Source organism: Idiotropiscis lumnitzeri, chromosome 13 (assembly GCF_059441095.1).
Source record: "Idiotropiscis lumnitzeri isolate Australia: NSW breed Sydney's pygmy pipehorse chromosome 13, RoL_Ilum_1.0, whole genome shotgun sequence".
Lineage (NCBI taxonomy): Eukaryota > Metazoa > Chordata > Actinopteri > Syngnathiformes > Syngnathidae > Idiotropiscis > Idiotropiscis lumnitzeri.
Window position 1 is genome coordinate 17,903,762 of NC_142403.1, and position 19,462 is coordinate 17,923,223.

General features: G+C 43.8%; 1 protein-coding gene across 1 annotated transcript in view; it reads right to left on the reverse strand.

Annotated features, from left to right (window-relative positions):
* Positions 1 to 19,230, reverse strand: part of tle2b (TLE family member 2, transcriptional corepressor b) — a 51,660-nt gene extending 32,430 nt beyond the window's left edge. The window contains exons 1-4 of the mRNA XM_088312675.1: positions 18,620 to 19,230; positions 10,901 to 10,998; positions 10,505 to 10,568; positions 875 to 919 (exon numbers count right to left, since the gene is read on the reverse strand). Coding sequence (XP_088168801.1) covers positions 875 to 919; positions 10,505 to 10,568; positions 10,901 to 10,998; positions 18,620 to 18,643 — 231 coding nt within the window. The 5' untranslated portion in view covers positions 18,644 to 19,230. The remainder of the gene's footprint in view (positions 1 to 874; positions 920 to 10,504; positions 10,569 to 10,900; positions 10,999 to 18,619) is intronic.
* Positions 19,231 to 19,462: the final 232 nt, after the last annotated feature.

Here is a 19,462-nt window from a genome sequence, read left to right on the forward strand (position 1 = left end):
GCGTTCTCCTTACATAGCGTAAACGTCATCGCGTTTCAGTCATGTGCGTGTGGCTCCCTAGAAAGTGAAACATTAGAATTAGAATTAGAATTAGAAATCCCTTTATTGTCATTGTACTCAAGTGTGCAACGAGATTAGAGACATGCGATCGATTGCGCAATTAGGTAACCCCGGTGTCAGCTGAGTGCTTGTTGGCCTAAAAAAAATAAAAATCTGTCAGTCAGGTCCTAATTTTATGCACTTCATTAACTAAGAAGGTGCAAGATGGTGAATAAAAATGCAGCCTTGATAGTTGCGATAGTCACAGACAAAGTGTCGAGCGGTACTAGACCACGCGGACGGAAAGCCACCGTTTTGATGCTGGCGCGCTATAATTACCTTAACTGACAAATGACACCGCGATTACGAGGTAATAGCTGAGTGCGGGAGCGCTTGTTTGGCTGCATTCGAATTGAACAAACACAAAGCTGCTTTTTTTGAAACGCCGAGCATCCTGAAACATTTCTAGTGAGCCCGTAAATTCAAGTAAATTCTGTTCATATTTCTGAAGGCCGCTTCTTGATCATTTATGTTGAAACGAGACTATATTTGGTTTAAAAAAACAAAATATGTGGGCTAATTTGCCCACCTCGTTTTAAATATATGGCGTCATTCGGGGAACAAAAATCGCTCAAATAAACCACCCACCCACACAAAATGACAAAGTGGCATTCAGAGCCATGTTTGAGTGTGTAAAATTAAAACAATTACCTCTTCCCGCCTACTTGGTAAATGCTCACACACACACACACACACACACACACTGTTTGCAATTTTCCTGCTCCATGTGCAACTTAACAGCGTTAATGAAAGATAGAAGAAGAGCCTCTCTTACCTGTTTGTGCATCTCAATGTTGAGTCCGTAGGACATTTCATAGTACTGTGGAGACAAACAAAAAAATGACAGAATTTATTTATTTATTTTTTTTTTTTTAAACAAATCCTCGACATCTGTTGCTTCGCAAAGCTCACCCAACTTGGAATCTGGTTAGGAAACAAGCAAAGACATAAATAGCAATGAATAGAAGCCGTCATTCCTGAGAATCTTACCGTATTTTCCGGACTATAAGCCGCTACTTTTTTTCCCTCAGTTTTGAACCATGCGGCTAATACAGCGGTGCAGCTTTTCTGGGGATTTTTCTTTCACCGGTAGGGGGCGCTTTATTGTTCAGAAAATATGCTAAATAAATCTAGATTTTTTTTTTCTCTTGGGTCTCTTCTGTTTTAATGAGCAAAGTTGTTGCTGTGTTAAAAGGCACTAACAATCTGTTGATGTACCTTAATGTGCATTCACAGTACAAAATCGTTCTGTACATACAACTAATTTTTTTCAACGTAGAAAATTGCGGCTTATAGCCTGGTGCGGCTTGTATATGGTTTGGGTTTTTTTTGTTTTGTTTTTTTGCATTTTATAGCCCAGAAATTACAATTTTATCATAACAAAGTTGGAATTGTATGAAAAAAATAAAGTCGCAACTGCACAAGAATACAGACGTACGGTAATCTTGTAAGAATTAAATGATATTTTTGGAGAAAAATAGCTAGAAGCTATCTTTGAAAAAAAATAAAAATCATGAATACAATTACAATTTTACCAGTACAAAATCTTGCGACAATAAAGTCGTAACGGTACGAGAATACAGAAGCACAGTCATCCTAAAGGAGCAAATTTGTAATTTTACAATTCCACAAATAAAGTTGCCAGTGTTCATTCCAGCAATCTAGAAAATCCTGCCGTCGTCATTCGCCGTTCAAACTTTTCATATGATTTCCAACGAGAGGGTCGGGATGCGCCCGCAAACTCTCGTTCCAATGTTGCGCGGTGGTTGCAAGAGAAAATGTGCGAGCCAACCAATGCGGCTCCTGACTGCGCATGTGACAATAGCAGTCAACATAACAGCGTTGGTGCACGCTGACTAAATAGCGCCCGCCCGCATCGCGTCGCTCGTACATGTGCTCGCTGACTAAATGTATGCTTCCCTCGCCCGCGTGGACGTGAACATAATGTGGCGTGATGGGGCCGATGGAGAGACGATGGCACGCTGCCAGCGAGGATCCGTCGCCGTGACAAAGTCAGCCTCCGCTGCTGGATGAACAATGTGTGACTGATGAGAGCGACGCAGGACTCTCTACCACTTCTTCCTCGCCTCAGTCGCCCTCTCCTCTTTATTCCCATCTCGCTACGCAGGCGGGCCTTCATTCTTTTGAAGCAATGAAAGGTTTTTAGTCCGTTCAATTCGCGTTAGTGATAGACCGATATGCTTTTTTTCCCAGGGCCAATACCGATACCGATTATTATCGGTCAACCGATATTTCAAGCCGATATTTATTTGTTGGAAAAAGGGTTAAAATGGTGTCAAAATTTTGAAATATAAAAGCTGTACTTTGTTTATATATCTTTAAGCACATGTTTATTAAAAAACTTGAGTGATTTACAACATGTTAAAGCTTCTTAGAAAATAGAAACCTTAATTTTAAAAGTCGAACAAAAAGTGCATGAAGCTCTCAGGCGCAGCCGCATTTCTTATAGTTCAATAAAAATAAACATCTCGTTAAATTTTACGACAGCAAATAGTTTTATATTAGTTGTGACATTTATAAAAATTTACTTTCCTCGGCTCGCGGGAGCTCTCCCGTGGTGCGTGTGACACGAGGTGAAAAAGCAAACAGGAAGCTTTGTGCTGATTGGCTGTTCCCCACTGTACCAGGAACCAATCAGATGGTGCTGTGGGCGGGCCAATCTGCTTCTGCAGGCAAGGCCACCAGCACAGCAAAGAGAGAGAGAGAGAGGTGTGCTGCAGCGAGCCAAAATAAATTTGTAATTTATCGGCCTTGAAAGTTAAAAAAAACGCAGACGCCGATAATCGTCAAAATGCCAAATATCGGCCCGGCTGAGCTTTCTGTTGCTCTTCTTTTCCCTCCCACTCGTCATTTTCCTTTCATCTGTCCCTCTTGCCAATTATCTTTTAATTTTTTTTGTATCACTCTCCTTTCCGTATACTATTTTAGTCCACGACAATCTTTATCGTCGCCGTCAATCTTGTCGTTTCGTTTCCCTCGCCTTGAAAACATTTTCTCTCGTCACTGCCGAGCACTGTTGCATACTTAACGCTCTCTTCCGATCGTCTGCACAAAAAAAAAAAAAAAAAAAAGCCAATGCCAGTCTCGGTATATCTCTCACATATGGAAAAGGCACACTTCACACATCACACCTGACAACTGAAAGCTATGAAAGCTCTGCGCTAGTCGCGTCAACATCAAAGGAATGTGACGTCTCACTTTGCACGACGGTCTCTTTCACCCTCGCGACATCTTTCATCAGCCTCTCCTTCACCTTGCCATCATTACCACCGCCTCGCTCTTTAACTCAATTCCTGTCGGTCTATGCTTATTAATTCTCTCGCCATCGACTCCGCCAGCCTCTTGACTTCTACTATTATGCGACGCTCGACTCTCACTCAAGCCATCGTGTCAGGCATGCTTTCATCCATCTGTCCATTTTATTTATTTTTTTTGCTACGCTAGGGCTGCGGGGGAGCTGGCGTCCAGGTGTACACCCTGGACTGGTTGCGAGCCCATTGCGGTTGAACTTGTCCATTTTTTTAAAATAGCTAAATCATTTTTTAGAGCATCAAGTTACACCAAAGAAAATGTTAGGGGACGAAAAATTAACATTTCGCAATACTCAAGCGCTGGTGCAATGCATTAACGGTGTCAAGTTCTCCCCGAATCTTCAAGGGTCGTGCTTATCAAATTTACAAATGCATTTTTAGGTGGACGACGATTTGCTTTGGAACAACCAGCCAGAGGAAGAAGAACGCACTTTTTCTGGAATGTACAATCAGTGTCGGAATAAGAGCAATCCTGCCGCGTTCCGCTCAAGGCAGAACCTGGCAGTGTTTGGATGGGCGGCCGCGACATTCATGACGCCTTAATAAACGTGCACGTGTGTGAAAAGACGGATGTTCAGCTCACTTCTGTTCTATTACCTTGAGGCTGTTTAATTAAAAATACCATTCAACGCATTCCACAACCACTGAGGAAAGTTTCTTTGACTCCATCACGAAAATAAAATCAAGGCAAACTTAAGTTAAGTGACAAGTATTTTTTTTTCTATCCTGATCAGTTTGTTTATCAGCCTGAACACGTGAGCACATGACCATGAATTACAAATAGTTTGGATGGTTAAAGGTACTGCCTTTGAAAAGACGAGCGATGGTAAATGATCATATCCAGTATTTTCTTTTTGGAAAGAATCACCAAGCATTGCTGTGTTAGTGCGGCATTAATGCGTCACAGTGCCAAACTGATTTTTGGGGATTTTTTTTTTAACTTTTATTTATTTATTTATTTATTAATACGTTTATTCTCACTTAACTACCACCATTCCCCAGCACGACCCATTATATAATCCTGGTGGTGAGTCGTTGCACTGCACTGCATAGGAGCACCACTATGTATGTGTTTATGTTGACACAGCAAGTGTAGGGGTGTGTGTGCGTGTGTGTGCGCATGAAAGACGGTCAATAAACCAACTGGCTGACATCATTAAGCACAAACGACAAATAATGGCCACCCACAGATCAGACAAAAAAGGCATGCTTGCGTGCGTGAGTGTGCGTGGGGGTGGGGGTGGGGGTGCGTGTGTGTGTGTGTGTGTGTTATCAATGTACAGCGACTTTGCCTCATGACAGTCGTCTTAGCTCGATGCTAACAAGCAAAGCAAAACATAGACGGGAAACTGAATAGCAGTCGCGTCACAGCGTTAGAACCCTTCAAGCCATGAATATTGGAACACAAACGGTGGCGCAACACGTGTAGACAGACAATCATATTGCACATTTGGTTTCAATAACTGTTTCTGTTGGGGATGGTCATGTGACAATCGCAGTTCTCATGCTCAAATTTCCAGATTGCACGTGGTGGGTGTGTCAGAGGTTTGGATGTGAGAGGAGTTACTCTGGCTGATTAAGCACCTTAAATAGTGGTGCAAAAAAATGATCAAAAATGAGAGGTAGCAGGGAGAAAGCTATTAAGGATTTTGGTCAAAGATCGCAATCTTAGTCAACGTTGCAAATTCAAACGACTATTTTCAAATGTCCCTATCCGTCATCGTTTTCCTCCTCCTGTTGGTGCCTGGAAAGGCAAGTTTGTGACTATTTTTGTGCAAGCTCAACCCTTTGGTCAGTTCATTCCACGCTCATTCTTCAATTAAAAGATCCGGAATGATTTTCCGATGATGACCGACGTTTATTTGGTCTCACTTTCTGTTGCGGTCTCGAGGGAGTGTTTGCTCATTTGTCCCGTTCAGCGGTTACGCCCTCAGGGCATTGAGAGAATTTTATTTTTTTTATCTCCTGCTTTCACATATCGTGCAGCGACAGTCAGCACTTTAAAAGGATCTTTCTCAGTGTAAAAGTGGTTTATCTACAAAATAAATTGGACGGTGATGTGCGTATACCACAAATTTCTCACGATAGCGGCACGTCTGGATTCATAAAACATGGCGAGTGGGAGTGCCGTTTACACGCGTGTGAATGCAACTTGGGGGTGTGTGTAAAAGCCTTTACTTTTGTTCTTTAGCGTCTCTTGGGTGAGCTTGTCTCGCTCTACCCGCCCACTCACGCACACACACACGCACACCCCCACGCGTACGCACACACACACACTGACAGGAAGTTAAATCATTTATTAGAAGGTTGGTCGAAAGCACAGCAGAGGTCAGGTTAGGAGGACTCCATCAGCACCTCTTGCGGACAATTTCATCAGAGCGAGAGTCGACAACTACTACGCAGAGGAAAGAGGGAATTTTCAGAAACCGGAGTCTGTTTTGTTTAGTTTTTTTAATCCTTTATTCCCGCCTTGTTTTGAGACTCGTCAGACTGTATTAAGGCTCTTAAACATCAATCCCTCCCTTGCATCTGGCCCTCTTAAATCCTGAGAACCTAAAGTCCTCCTCTTGGAAGTCAACAGCAATCCCCGCAAATCTCATCCAAACTGTTGGGGAGCAATTTCTTTTGCAACGCCATTCATCAATTTTGTCGCAACTCTGAGCTCGCAACAGACAACTCTACACTCTCATTCAGCGACCCCCACGTCACTCACCGGACCAGATCGCACCTTAACAATGTTTTCATGATTACTCGATTAATCAATGGCGTAATTAGTCGAAATGAATCAAATGAACATTTTAGCTTTAGCATATGCTAACAAAATGTAAGTTGTCCTGGCTGGTTCCAGCACTTCTTTTTGTGTTTTCCCCACACTCTCTCTATTTTCTATTCCCAGCTGTCACGCTCGAGCCTTTTTACGCTCTCATACACCTCGTTCACCACTCTCTTATCATTTCTACCGCTTTATCCTCGGCGCCTTCCTTGCTTTGCTATTGGGTGGAAAGTTTTTGAAATGTTGAACACAGCGTGTCATTCGGAATCTCACAGGGGGAGCTGCGTGTGGGGAAGCGCGATAATATACACCGCGGGGTGTCGAACCGCATTTTTTGTGGATGGGCCACATTGTAGTTGTGTTATGACTGTGACGTGTGAGCCTATAGAAAATGATCACCTTACATGAGCACATACTCACAACAAATGGATGGAAAGACAGTTTTGAAATCAGAAGCTTGTTGTTAAAAGTAAAGAAAACGTGCTCGAAGCAGGAAATTGCCGCACACGTGGGCCACATAAAATGAGGTGGCGGGCCAGATCTGGCCCCCGGGCCTTGAGTTTGACACCGGTGATATACACACATAGTACATGCGGATAGCTATTACTTCAGATGACCTGGTCAAGTACTGGTGAATTACTTCTACAAGTCTAAGTCTGTATTTCAAGGCGCGAGACAAATTAATATTAATTTCCGAGTGTCAAAATTACAAGCTAATCAAGGGCAAGAGAGCAGCTTTTTGACGGCAACAGTTTTTACGTGCTCAGCAGGTAACGTTCCATTTGTTTGGTGTCGCTTACAACACAAATTCCTTTCTGAATTTTGATGAAATGATATTTTGTCTCGACGGCACGGCCGATTAATAACAGCGGACCCCTGCAGCGCCTTTGGTTCTCTGCTACACGCACACACACGCACGCACACACCCACACACACGCACACACACACTCTCACCTAATATGATTCTGCACAGTGAGCTGTCAGCTATTGATGTTCATTTTTTTTTTTTTTTATCAAAGCAAGTGTGTATATTTTTTCATCAGTTGGCAAATAGAAAAGCTATCAAACCAAAATGCTCAAAATATTTTTTTCCCTAATAATTCTACACGCAACAAACCGTGAATCGGAATGCTGTGTTAGAATTCAAAGTGTAAACTTTGACAAGCAAGATCACTTTATTAGCTTCGGCACCACCCCGGTACCAAAAAGGGAATACAAGAATGGGGCACAGCAATGTTATTGTCGGACAAGAATTTTAGGAAAATACGACAAAATCCCTCCTTCCAAAGTTCCGTGTCAAAGATCCACTTTTTTTCTGAAAAATCTCTAACAAAGCAGGATCGGCTTTCGTTTTAACACCGCAGCTCATTACGAGGCATCGCCGGTTTAATTTAGACATTTCACATTTTTGCTTTCACGGAGTCGCATCACATCGGACTTTATGAATATATAAAGCCGTCTTTTCATAACGTCTTATTTATATGCGGTACGTGCACGTCATAAGTGCAGTGTTGATGATGATAGTTGGCTCTTTTTTTTTTTTTTTTTTTTTGCTTTCTGAAGACCTTGGCAGCCTTTCTCGCTTGTAAACATCATTTGCCATTGAGGAAAATGCACACGTCGACGCAGTTTATTTTTCCCGATGGCAACAGTTTATTTTGGAGACTACAAATCAGCATGAGAACGAACAACACTCAGACTTAGCATACCCTATCAAAGATAAAGACATCACTGATGCCATTTGAGTAAAAAAAAAAAAAAATGGTGATGTGCAAACACGACAGCTGCTGTTCACAAAATAATGCCTGATGTCGTTGTGCTTGTCGCGCCTCCGCCAGGTATATAGAGATCCGAAAACGGATGAATAATAATGGTAGGAGCAGTGCGGCGTGGCGAGCAGAGCAGGGAGGAAAAAAAAAAAAAAAACATAACCCAACCACACACACACACCCACACACACACACCCCTGGATGGAAATGGGCCGCAGTGTGGATGACAGGCCTAACGAGCTAAATATAGCCTTCTGGGTTATCTCCTCTGTGGGCACAGCCAGTCCGTTGTTGCTTCACATTATTTACGTGTCTGTGCATATAGACTCTCACACACACGCATGGACATTACATCGCCACCATAGCATTGTCATCCATCTGTGTCTTCCTCCCACCTTCATCAATCGCCGCTTTTCTTTTCATCCGTCTATCCACAGCTCACTTTTTTTCCCCTCCAGTCTGACACTGAGCGGTTTTTCTCTCAAGCTATCTTTTCCCTTTGAGCCTCCATATCCCTCCACTGCCTCCGCCTCCTCCTCTTCACGCTGACTGTCATCTCTGAACCCTGACTGAGAAGCGTCGTGCCACGGTAGCCGTCCGGTGCGCAACGGCGAGTCCGTGTGAGAAATGAAACCGAGTTGACCTGTATTGATAAGAACTGCGGGCGTAGCTGTTGTGGTGTGTAGGGAACAGAAGGGGCGAAGTGTGGACTATTTCTTGTGGTTGTATTTACTGTATGGCATGGGGTGTCAAACATAGGGCAGGCGGGCCGGATCTGGCCCGGTAATGAGTGTAATCCGGCCCGTGAGAAGATTTGGGAGAGTATAAAAATAAATACGGCCCAACGGAAAAAAAAACAGCCGCCCCAAATTCACCAAAAGGCCGATGTCAGTTGCACACAAGTAGGATACATATGTAAACTTAATTCAATGGACTTTTACCATGACTTTAGATCTTAAAATATCCATCCATCCATCCATTATCTGTACCGCTTGTCCTCACAAGTGTCGTGGTGGGTGCTGGAGCCTATCTTAGCTGTCTTCGGGCAGTAGGTGGCGTAAACCCTGAACTGGTTTCCAGCCAATCGCAGGGCACATAAAGACGAACAACCTTCCGCACTCACACTCATATCTTGGGGCAATTTCGAGCGTCCAATCAACCTGCCATGCATGTTTTTGAAATGTGGGAGGAAACCGGAGTACCCGGAGAATCAAAGTGTCTTGATTTTGGCAAGCAAGGGGGCGAACATGTTTTTTTTCCACCATACTAAAATAAAGTGTAATTGCACATCCACTCCACTAGTTGGCAGTAGTGCGCTCTTTGCCCATTGTGCTGAGCGAGTCTCAACTCTACGGTGTAGGTTTGTTTTGCACTCCGCCTACTGCCCAAAGTCAGCTCGGGTAGGCCCCAATTCACCCACGACTCTAAGAAGGACAAGCACGATAGTAAACGGATGGATTTTGATGCCCTTTATTATAATGCCTGTATTATTTATTTCACACCCTGTAGGTATTTGTAAATGTATCGCATAATCTCTCTCTCTCTCTCTCTCTTGCTCCATCCTTCTATCCTTAAATTCATGCCTTCCCATCTGTGCGTCTACCCAGCTTAAAGTCCTGATCCGGCCTGCCCTCCCAGGTTTATGAAAGGCGAGCAGCTTTGCAGACGGTGCATATCAAATTCTGCTCGGCTCTGCGTGGATTTTGTACCACAGACAAAGGCTTACAATACATGTGAGCCTTTAGTCGCACATAGACACAGACAAAGAGGAGCTCAGGCTGCTAGACTAGGAATAAAAAAAAAAAAAAAAAAAACAGCAGGAAAAATGAATATAAGGTGGAAATTGATAAATCTACTATCCGAATTTTTTTTAGAAGTAGGCAAGAGATAAATCAAAGAGATGCTTTCACCAGTGCCATTACCGTGACAACCAATGATCACATTTGAAGTGGTGTATAATTATAGTGAGGCAAACGGCACACCTGTTACTTTGACAAAGTCAGTCAATGTTTCCTAACCTACATTGCACCAAGGTACATATTTTGCATGAAGGTACGCCATAAAAAAACAAAAAAAAAAACATCACCCTTAAAATAGAACTGTGCACTTCCTTCTGTCAGAGTTGTGAATGAAAGACTGGCAAGTATACGAAAATAAAAAAATCCGTGTTTGAATGATGGACGCTCTTTGAAATGCATTGAGAAAATAAATAAATAATAAATATAGTACGACTCAATTCAAGAGGATGTAATGTAATGACTTTTTTGTTGTCATTTTCCCGACATTTGAATGAACTTGTCACAATTTACCGTTTCCTTCTAAGTTATAGCTCTCCAATAAATGATGATTGGATATGTATTGCTATTTTATTTTACACTCGATATAAATCACTTTGTTACATCGGCAGCAGTTGTGAAATGCGCACTACACAGAAAGTTGTTTTCTATCTCGATTAGCTTTGGTTTGATTTGAAGCGCTCGCATCTTCATCACCCAAACAATCTTTCCGGCTTTGATGAGTTTGAGACTCACCATGATGTAGTGCCGCTGCATCTCGGTCTTCTCACTGGCCAACTTCTCACACTCCAGCTTGAGGCTGCACAATGACACGCAAGGATATGCAAATGAGACGGTTAACAGAAATCCGCGGCTATTTGCGGGAGATGGGGACCGTGCCGTGTCACACATTGCAAATAATTATCAATGACTGTACGTTTAGAATTGCCTATTATGAGAGTTCAACTCAACTCCACTTTTTTTCAAACAATCATTGCAGCATCCTTTTTTTTTTCTATTTGTCTCGCCTTTATAAAAACAATATTTCCTCACCAATCTGTTCATGGGCTTGAAATCCAGCTGCAGTTGCATTGACCGAAAATATCACATAAAAGCAATTTCGGGAGCACACACGCAAACAAATTGCCGTACCTGTGATACTGAGCCTGCAGGAACTGGAATTCCTCCTTGATACGGTCCAGAGTTTCCAGGACGGTGAACTTGAAAGACTGGCCAGGTTGCAAGGGGACCTTCGCGGAAGAGAAAGGACAGACGTGAAGACAGGATGAAAGACAGACGTTCAGCGGTGTACGTGTGTGACTTTATGCGATAAAACAGAGTAAGTGCATGCGCGTGGCCTATACCCGCTGGGATGTGTGTGTGTGGGGGTGTGTGCGAGAGAAAGCGCCAAGATGAAAGTGAGGAAAGGTCACTTCCTCTTCCCACACATCATAAAGCGGCGTCCTCCGCTAATGACTCTTCCTCCTCCCGCTCGTCCACATTAGCATCCTCCCCACTTTCTTGGCGACACGCTAATGTATTCGAGCCTACAAAGAACGGCGGCGGGAGGAAACGTCAGTGGAATAACTTACAGCGGAATCGAGGCACGTGCTAAAAGCTAAACAGGGTACAGAACAAAACACCTCTCGGGGGACCGGCTGCCGTCTTCCACATTTGTCACTAAGTCGGAGAAACAGCGGAGGATGTTTTAGAGGATGTTTTGCCGCGTGGTGGAATTACCATCCATATTCTGCGCGTCGTCTTACGAGCGCCGGCTAAAAGACGAGCGGCAGCATTTTGGACCGGTTGGAGGCGCTTGAAGGAGGGCTGGCTGACTCCAAAGTAAAGCGCATGACAAGAATCTAGCCGAGATATAACGGAGGCATGGATTATTTGATCAAAGTGTTTTTTTTTTTTTTTTCTCGCCGAAATAGGAAGATGAAGTCGACGAGCACTTTTTGCATTCCAGGTTGAGCGCTATTACATTCCCTCCATTTATGACAAAGTCATGACTCCCAACGGAAGAATGTTTAGCAATTTAGGATTTCACTACCATAGAGAGGCTGTTGTCCAATAAAATTCTTGGGTATTTGCTTCGGTAATAAGCTGCCTTTTGGCCTCTTGAAAAAAATCTTACATCCAAGTTAGTTGTTTTTTTTCTTCTTTAGAATGAACAAGGGGAAGGTAGTAGTGCACATTGGGTTTTTTTTGTTTTTTTGGGGGGAAATGGTGATCAAATTGATATGCATACACACTCATATTTGTAGATTAAAAAAAATGTAAAAAAAAAACAAAAATAAATAATAAAAATCTAACTAGATGTAGTGTATGCCACCTTAAATAAATCTGGAGTCACTCCCACCATGCAGAACTTTGAAAAATATTTTCAAATCAACTGTGATGGAACAAAGCAGCCAGTCTTTATTTTAACCAACATTTCTTTTTTTAAATTTGAGTCTGTTTTGTATTTCACGCATGTGCAAAGTCGACGGCTCGAGTGTCGGCCGTTGTTTGCGTGTGGATTTGTTTATCCGCCGCATATCATGGGCAGGACTCCCTCTGAGAAGAGTTATTGTAACTCAATTCCGCCGTTCTTGGCGAAACTAATAAATTTAATCTCAATACCGAAGATTACTTTGAAAAATGTGATAGAAATACGAACAGCATCTAGAACGAGGCGACAACTGCACCACATGCACACAATTGAACACTTTTTTGCAATTCCATGACAATGCAGCTGACATTAAAAGGCCAATTTCACGTTCCTAAAACAAAATGACAGAACACAAGCAAATGAATCACTCGGGACGATTTTGAATCCATCCATTCGAAGTCATCGCACAATGCAAAGCTTGACGACGCCCCCGTAGCGATCTGCCCGCCGCCAAAGCAAAAAAAAAAAAAAAAAAAAGATTGGGCGGTTTCAGTGGCGAGCTTCATTAGTCTAGACAAGCACAATTCAATTAGATTTCAATTAGTCCAACGGCGGAGGTCAGGGATGTGCGGGCTTCCCCCAGTAATTAATCCGCAGAGTGGAGCCGAGCCGAGCGAAAGCGAACCGAGACGAGGCAGAGATGGGAGCTCAAGATGGGCACGACGGAAACTAACTTTGTGTGAGGGATGAAGGTTGGGAGAAATGGCCGCCAAAAGATCGCCACTGACCTTGATTTATACACTTCTCACTGCGCGGATACGGCCATGAACCCGACGACGACATAAATATGCATGTACAGTAAATTATCAGTTGGAGCAAACGTGTGAGGGGGAGTGACGACGGCGGCGAGGACAGATGGATAAAAAAAAAAAAAAGATAGCAACGTATTTGACGGGCAGATGGATTCAGCCCGTGAGAAACTCCTCTGACGTTCGTACAGAAAGAGAGCGAGAGCGTGAGCCATATGATGAGAGAGCGACTGACGCCATTCATTCTCGTGAATGTGATGCAGGAGATGAAGGAATTTTTTTTTTTTTTCCCTTCTTCTCTTAGTCAACATAAGCGAGCTCATCCAGCCTCGGTGATACTTGCACCATCTGCTCGTACGAGCGTATGTACACAACACTGCAAGCTACCTCCACAAGGTCTTTAATTCGATGGCGAATGCTTCACGTGGTGGTTTTAGCGGGACAAAAAATGAGAATGAATTAATCACAGGGTATTCATCAAATTTTTGGGCATTATATAAGAACGTTGAACAGAGCAATCAGCTGACATCGAGATAGATTTTACCGTATTTTCCAAACCGCTACTTTTATCCTCGATTTTGAACCATGCGGCTCACAACGGTGCGGCTTTTCTGTGGATTTTTCTTTCACCGGTAGGGGGCGCTCTATATTTCAGAAAATACACAAAATAAATCGTGATTTATTTCGAAGAAGACATTGTAAGACTGAGATCCATTCTTTGGCGATGACGTAAAAAAAAAACGAGAAGATAGAGATAGCGGGAATCTTGCTGGAGGTCAACTAAGCAAAGTTCAACTGAAATAAAAGGCACCCGAGGGGAAAGGAAAACATGTCGAATATTTACAAAAGATGGAGGCGTCCGCGGCGTATGTAGGCCACAGCGAACATTTGTTGTCGAAGTTGAGTGTGCGAGTGTGTCGGGTCTCTCCTGCGCCGTGACAGATGGCCACGCAGACTGTTTGGGGGTTCGATAGGCTGTCACGAAGGGCCGAAAAAAACAGCCTCTCGCCTCCTGTATTTTTATAGCGACTGTGTGTGTGTGTGTGTGTGTGTGCAGGGGTGGGGGTGTGCGTGTGTGTGTGAGAGATGCAGCCGTCATAGGGAATCAGATACCAAAAACTGATCCTGTTAATCTCGGAGGTAGATGTGAAAGAAGGGAGGGGTGGGGGTGGGGGGGGGTTAACACCCACCCATCCACACACAGACACACATGCGTGTGCGCACACTCGCACACAAACACACACACCATGTGGGACAGCAGTCAATCACAATTTGGATGAGCTGGCACAGGCAAAGCAGAGAATTAGGGAGGATTATCTATGGCGAGCGGGGAGGGGGGGTGGGGGCGCTTGAGGTCTGGTTTGACTCGATCACAACAGGACTGAGGTGGCGCACGCCCCTCACCGTGGCCATCACTGACACCTGTGCCTTCGGTTATGATTGATGGTAATGGGTTCATGCAAAATGGCAAAATAATATGTTGGCAAAACAACAAGCAGAATAATGAAGTCGACTGTAATGGAAAAAGAAGTTATGAAAATGACCTAAATTGTCACACTACCGATATTAAACAGGGTTTAAAATTTTATTTTTACTCGATTTTCTGTATTGTACTTTATAATATACGGTATAGGGCTCTATTTAAGTGCTCATTTGGTGCAAAAAAAAAGGCGCAGGGGTTGGTTTGACTGAGTTTTGGTATTTTTGCAGATCAATGCAAGCCTGTACAGCGTGGCACATTTTACAAAAAACTGTGGGCGTGAACACAGTCAACTTGTTTCAGGGGCGAGCAAATAGTGAAAGGTGACACTTTTACTCATCTGATAGCAAACGTCAGCATTATTTATTTTGGATTCTTCCGGAATGCTATAGACTAAGTTTGCCTTTGTCTCCCTCACTTTGTCACCGCAAACTTCCGCTCAAATCAGGTGCTGTTTTCTTCCACCACTTGAAATGGGAGCTCAAGTGTGGAACAGATGCTCGTCTGTGAGTGATTGGGTAAGAAATAATTTGATCTGTCTGCTCTTCTTGCTATACTCGCTCATTGTTTAGCCTCTGGTGCAATCTCCCAACACGTTTTTAGTTTTTAGTGGGCATGCCCGTGCAAGAACGCATCTTCCCCCTCCTCGCCGTCATTCTTTACCCCCTTGCTCTTCATTTTGTATGATGATGTCTCCAAGACAAGCAGACACACACATTCAGATAGAGCATGAAATAATCATTGGCTGATGAAATATTTAGCGGCAAAAGACACTTGACTCGATAAGAAATGCCAAGTGTGAACGCGTCTGCAACTCGCTGCTTTTTGGATTCCAGGGCGGATATGAGGAGCAGTTTCACCACAATGGGCATCCGAACACATTGCGTTCTCTACAAATACGTTTTGTACAACCTGGCTGTTTAACAACTTTCATTTTGGATGTTCCAAATTAGCAGAAAAGAGAGTGATACACAACCCAGACACAAAGTCAGATTAAATTGGTGCCACAACCTACGAGTGACGTGACTCGTATGAGCTTTCAACACAATATTTTCTTGATTTTTACTTACAGGAGCTCGATGGTGCTGGTGAAGGACGATTCTTCTTCTTCAAAAAAAAAAAAAGGTACTCGCTTCAAGCACTTTACAGCACTGTTAAAATTTATAGTAAACTCAAAAAAAGGAGAATTATCTTAATCCTAACACAATGCGAAACACAATCCATGGGCTAAAAAAGCTAGCATAGACGTGCTAGCCTTCGCGATAAAAAAAATGTAGCCAACTGAACAGTCTTATTCTGTACATATAGACGCACTATAGTGCCCCCTGGTGGCTAAGTCACACGCACCAAAAGCAGAAGCACAGCGTATTAAAGCATGAAATTCTGATGTTCAATTCCACACATTCTATTTGATTGTAACTTTATGTTTTGATAAAGTTCAACACCACAGCCCGCTATATTTCTTTTCAAATGAATAACTCCGTCATTGTAATTATGTTGCTAATTATAACCGTGAAATTAGTACCTTTCTTATGTCATAATATGGTCAATATCCTGTTCTACGGTTATTGTCGCACACTGGCACCCTTCTGTTGGATCATCACAAAAAGCCAAAATTCAAAGCTCACACTCATTTTATGCACACACACATTCATGAATGCCTGGTTCTGATTAATGGCGTGCGTGTGTTTTTTTTTTTTTTTTCTCGCCACAAGCAAGTCGACTTGGTAATTAAAGTCGGACCGAGACTTCATTTATTGTGATGACACACCAGCGCCTCTCCACATCAGAAACACATACCTCAACCCTTTCATAGGAACATTAGGACAAACACGCACACCTGAAAAGACACACACACATTCAGAAACACAAACATCCAGTGGAATCAATTACAGGGCCGCACATACAATCCAACACGTCTTCAATATCCACCGAGCAGTCTGAATAGAATAATGAAACGCCATCTTGCCTGTTGCTATTTCATCTATAAAAGAAATCTTCTTTATCACTTCCGCAGAGACTCAGACGCAGAAAGACGAAGTCACGTCCACTCTGGCCGACAGGAAGTTGATCATTTTTTATGCAAGGACGTGTCGACATGACACAACCGTCGTTTTACACCAAGGTTAACTTCTAACACAGGTGTTGTCCAAATCGATTGAAATCAAATGGATCGGTTCCAGGGTCGAACTGTCAGAATGGTTTCATCCAGCAATTGTGTGGAGTGCTTGCCTTCATGAGGGTCAAGGGTGAACTGGATCCGATCGCAGCTGGGTTCACCCTGGAATGGTTGTCAGTCCATCAGAGGGCACAACGTCACACCAATGGACAAGATCCAGTCTTCAAGAACTTGTGTTTAGTCTTCCAAGCGTTGCAACGTGGATGTTCCACAGTCGTTTCAAGACCTCGCCGGCATGTGCAGTTAGGTAGTGCATTTGCATGAGACGGAACAACAGGAAATGAATATTCCAGCTGCACTTGGAGAGGAAGATTGGCTCAACAAGAAACAGGATGAAGTGCAGTCGTGTTTGGAATAATATCAGTGCGGTTCGAATAAGCAACTGCAGATTGCAAAAGACGCTCTGCAAAATGGAAGATGAGGTTCTTCAAGCCCAGTAACATCCGAGGCCACTCTGCTTTCGTCTTCATCGATCAATTCGTCTTCATCGTATTGCCTATGTACTCCTTTGACACAGTGCCCCCTAGTGTTTAGAATAAGATGTGTTACAAGCTACACGTGCAGTCGGCTGTTAAAATGCCAGGAATGACAAGGTGTTGGTTTAAAAATTGACGGAAATATTTACGGGGTGGGGCGGCATGATGGCCGACTGGTTTTTGGCATCCGGCTATGGGTTTTCTCCGGGTGTTCCGGTTTCCCCCCACATTCCACCGCATGCAAGGTAGGCTAATGGGACACTCTAAATCGGCCGTGTGTGTGTGTGTGTGTGTGTGTGTGTGTTCGTCTAAACGTGCCCTGCGATTGGCTGGATGGATGGAGAGGTCCAACAGCCTAATAGTGCTTTTATAACAGATGGACTGTTTATTTTTTTTTTTTCATGGTTTGATTTAAATTGAATGCGCAGCGTTCTAAATATGAAATAAAAGTGAACATCAGGATTTTCAGCTCGGTTGCTTTTTCTATACTCGCCGCTATTATTCACAACGTGTGCATTACTTGTAAAGCTGCAGACACAAAAACAAGCGCACACGTGACGAGGTGCGTGCGCGTTTGGCACGCTCACACCTCATCATGGATCACGTTTCACTGCCGCACCAGAAATAAAGATGTGCTGGCAGAGTGGGGTGAGAGTGGGAGTCGGGGGTTAGATGGTGGCCATCGACCTGTTGGGGTGCAACTTTTATCACAAAGTCATTTCCCGGCGCGGGCGAGGGAGGCTCCCACACGCTCATTCATTTTCATCCCCGGCTATTTTTTTTTTTTTTTCAAGAATGCTCATTTTGGGCCATCCTTTACTTTTCTGCCTTTGTTACTATTTCACTTCGTCTCTCTTTTAGTCTTTTTAGCATTCTGTGTGCACACATAATTGATTCCTCATGCCCGACTCTTGTGAAATGTCATTCATAATTCTGTGTGATCGTTATACTGTGTGTGTGCGTGTGTGTGCGATATCTGGCAGGGAAGTCGGTCTGCAGGCTCACACAGCAAAGTAGCCACTGACCTATTTGTAGCACAGACATGGAGAATGACAAATAAATCTGATTATAGCAACCGGGCTATAAGAGAAAAAAAACAGCCACACAGAGAGGAAGCTGTCATTCCCCCCTGTGGGGTTTTATTTATTGATTTATTTTATTACGAGTCTGCGTATTTCACCTTTATCTGACTTTTTGTGTTTAACCTTTGTTTCACTCTGGCGGCGACATTCGCGCCACAGCCTGACCGCACTTCAGGGCGGGTAAGCGAAGGAAGACACGGCGGGCTTTTTCGACAAGTGACGACGGATGTGTGGGAATGGAGCGGCCACTTCCAGAAGCATTTACGTCGAGATGAGACAAACGTTACGGTCCAAGTACACGTCGTAGTGAGGAGCACGTACACTCACAAGACTCGACTTGTGCTCCAAAGCGGCGGAACGACACAAAACAGAAAGTATGGCAAAGGCGAAGGAGAAGAAGAGAGATCACCCCCCCCCCCCTCCCCCTCGAAAAATCATGAATGAGACAAAAATATTTTGGGATGCACTTACCGGATGCCTGCCCTGAGGGTACATGATCCCAGGAGAGGAGAGGCTTCCAGTCCGTTTGATGGCCAGGTTAGTCCCCTGGCCCTCCACTCCTCCGCCCTCCACTGGTTCCCAAAGTCCACTTCTTCTTCTTCTCGCAAAGTCAATCCAATGCGGGTCTATCCGACGCTGTCATGAGAACACACAAGACTTAGTTTCCACGCTCTCCTCTTATCAGCCTTCCTCCTGCTGCGATCAGTCAAGGTCCAAATATAGAGACATGACAATTACATCCTCTCTTCTTCTTTTTCGCCCCCCCCCCCCCCTTGTTCCTCACGTCTTCCGGGTGCCCCGTCTTCACCCGGCCGTCCACTCACAGAAATATAAACACACAGATGGATGGTGTTTCTCCTCGGCTTGGGCTTCCTCTTCTGTCACACGCTGCTGCAGAATGGAAGAGGAGGGATGAGGAGAACAGAGTGTGAGTGAGCTTTGGTTTTTTTTTGTTTTTTTTTTTAATATGATGGGGGAGAAGAGGTGGTGGGGGGGGGTGAAAAGGAGGAAAACAGGAAAGAAGAGCAGGTCAGTGGAGGATCCAGCGGGCTTTTCAGCAGCAAGCCCTAGACTGTAATATATTGTGCCTGTTGGCTTCAACACAAACAGGACAGGCTGCTAAAGCTGCTCTTAAGGTGGAACGGAACAGATAGGAAAGGAGTGAGAGAGAGAGAGAGAGGCGGCTCGCTTCCCGGGTATGGTCTCTCTCTCACACACACACACACACACACACACATAGAGCAATCAGTCATGCACAAAGACCGATAAGGAATTGAGATTCCCAAACAAACGCTCCGACATTCATACACCAAT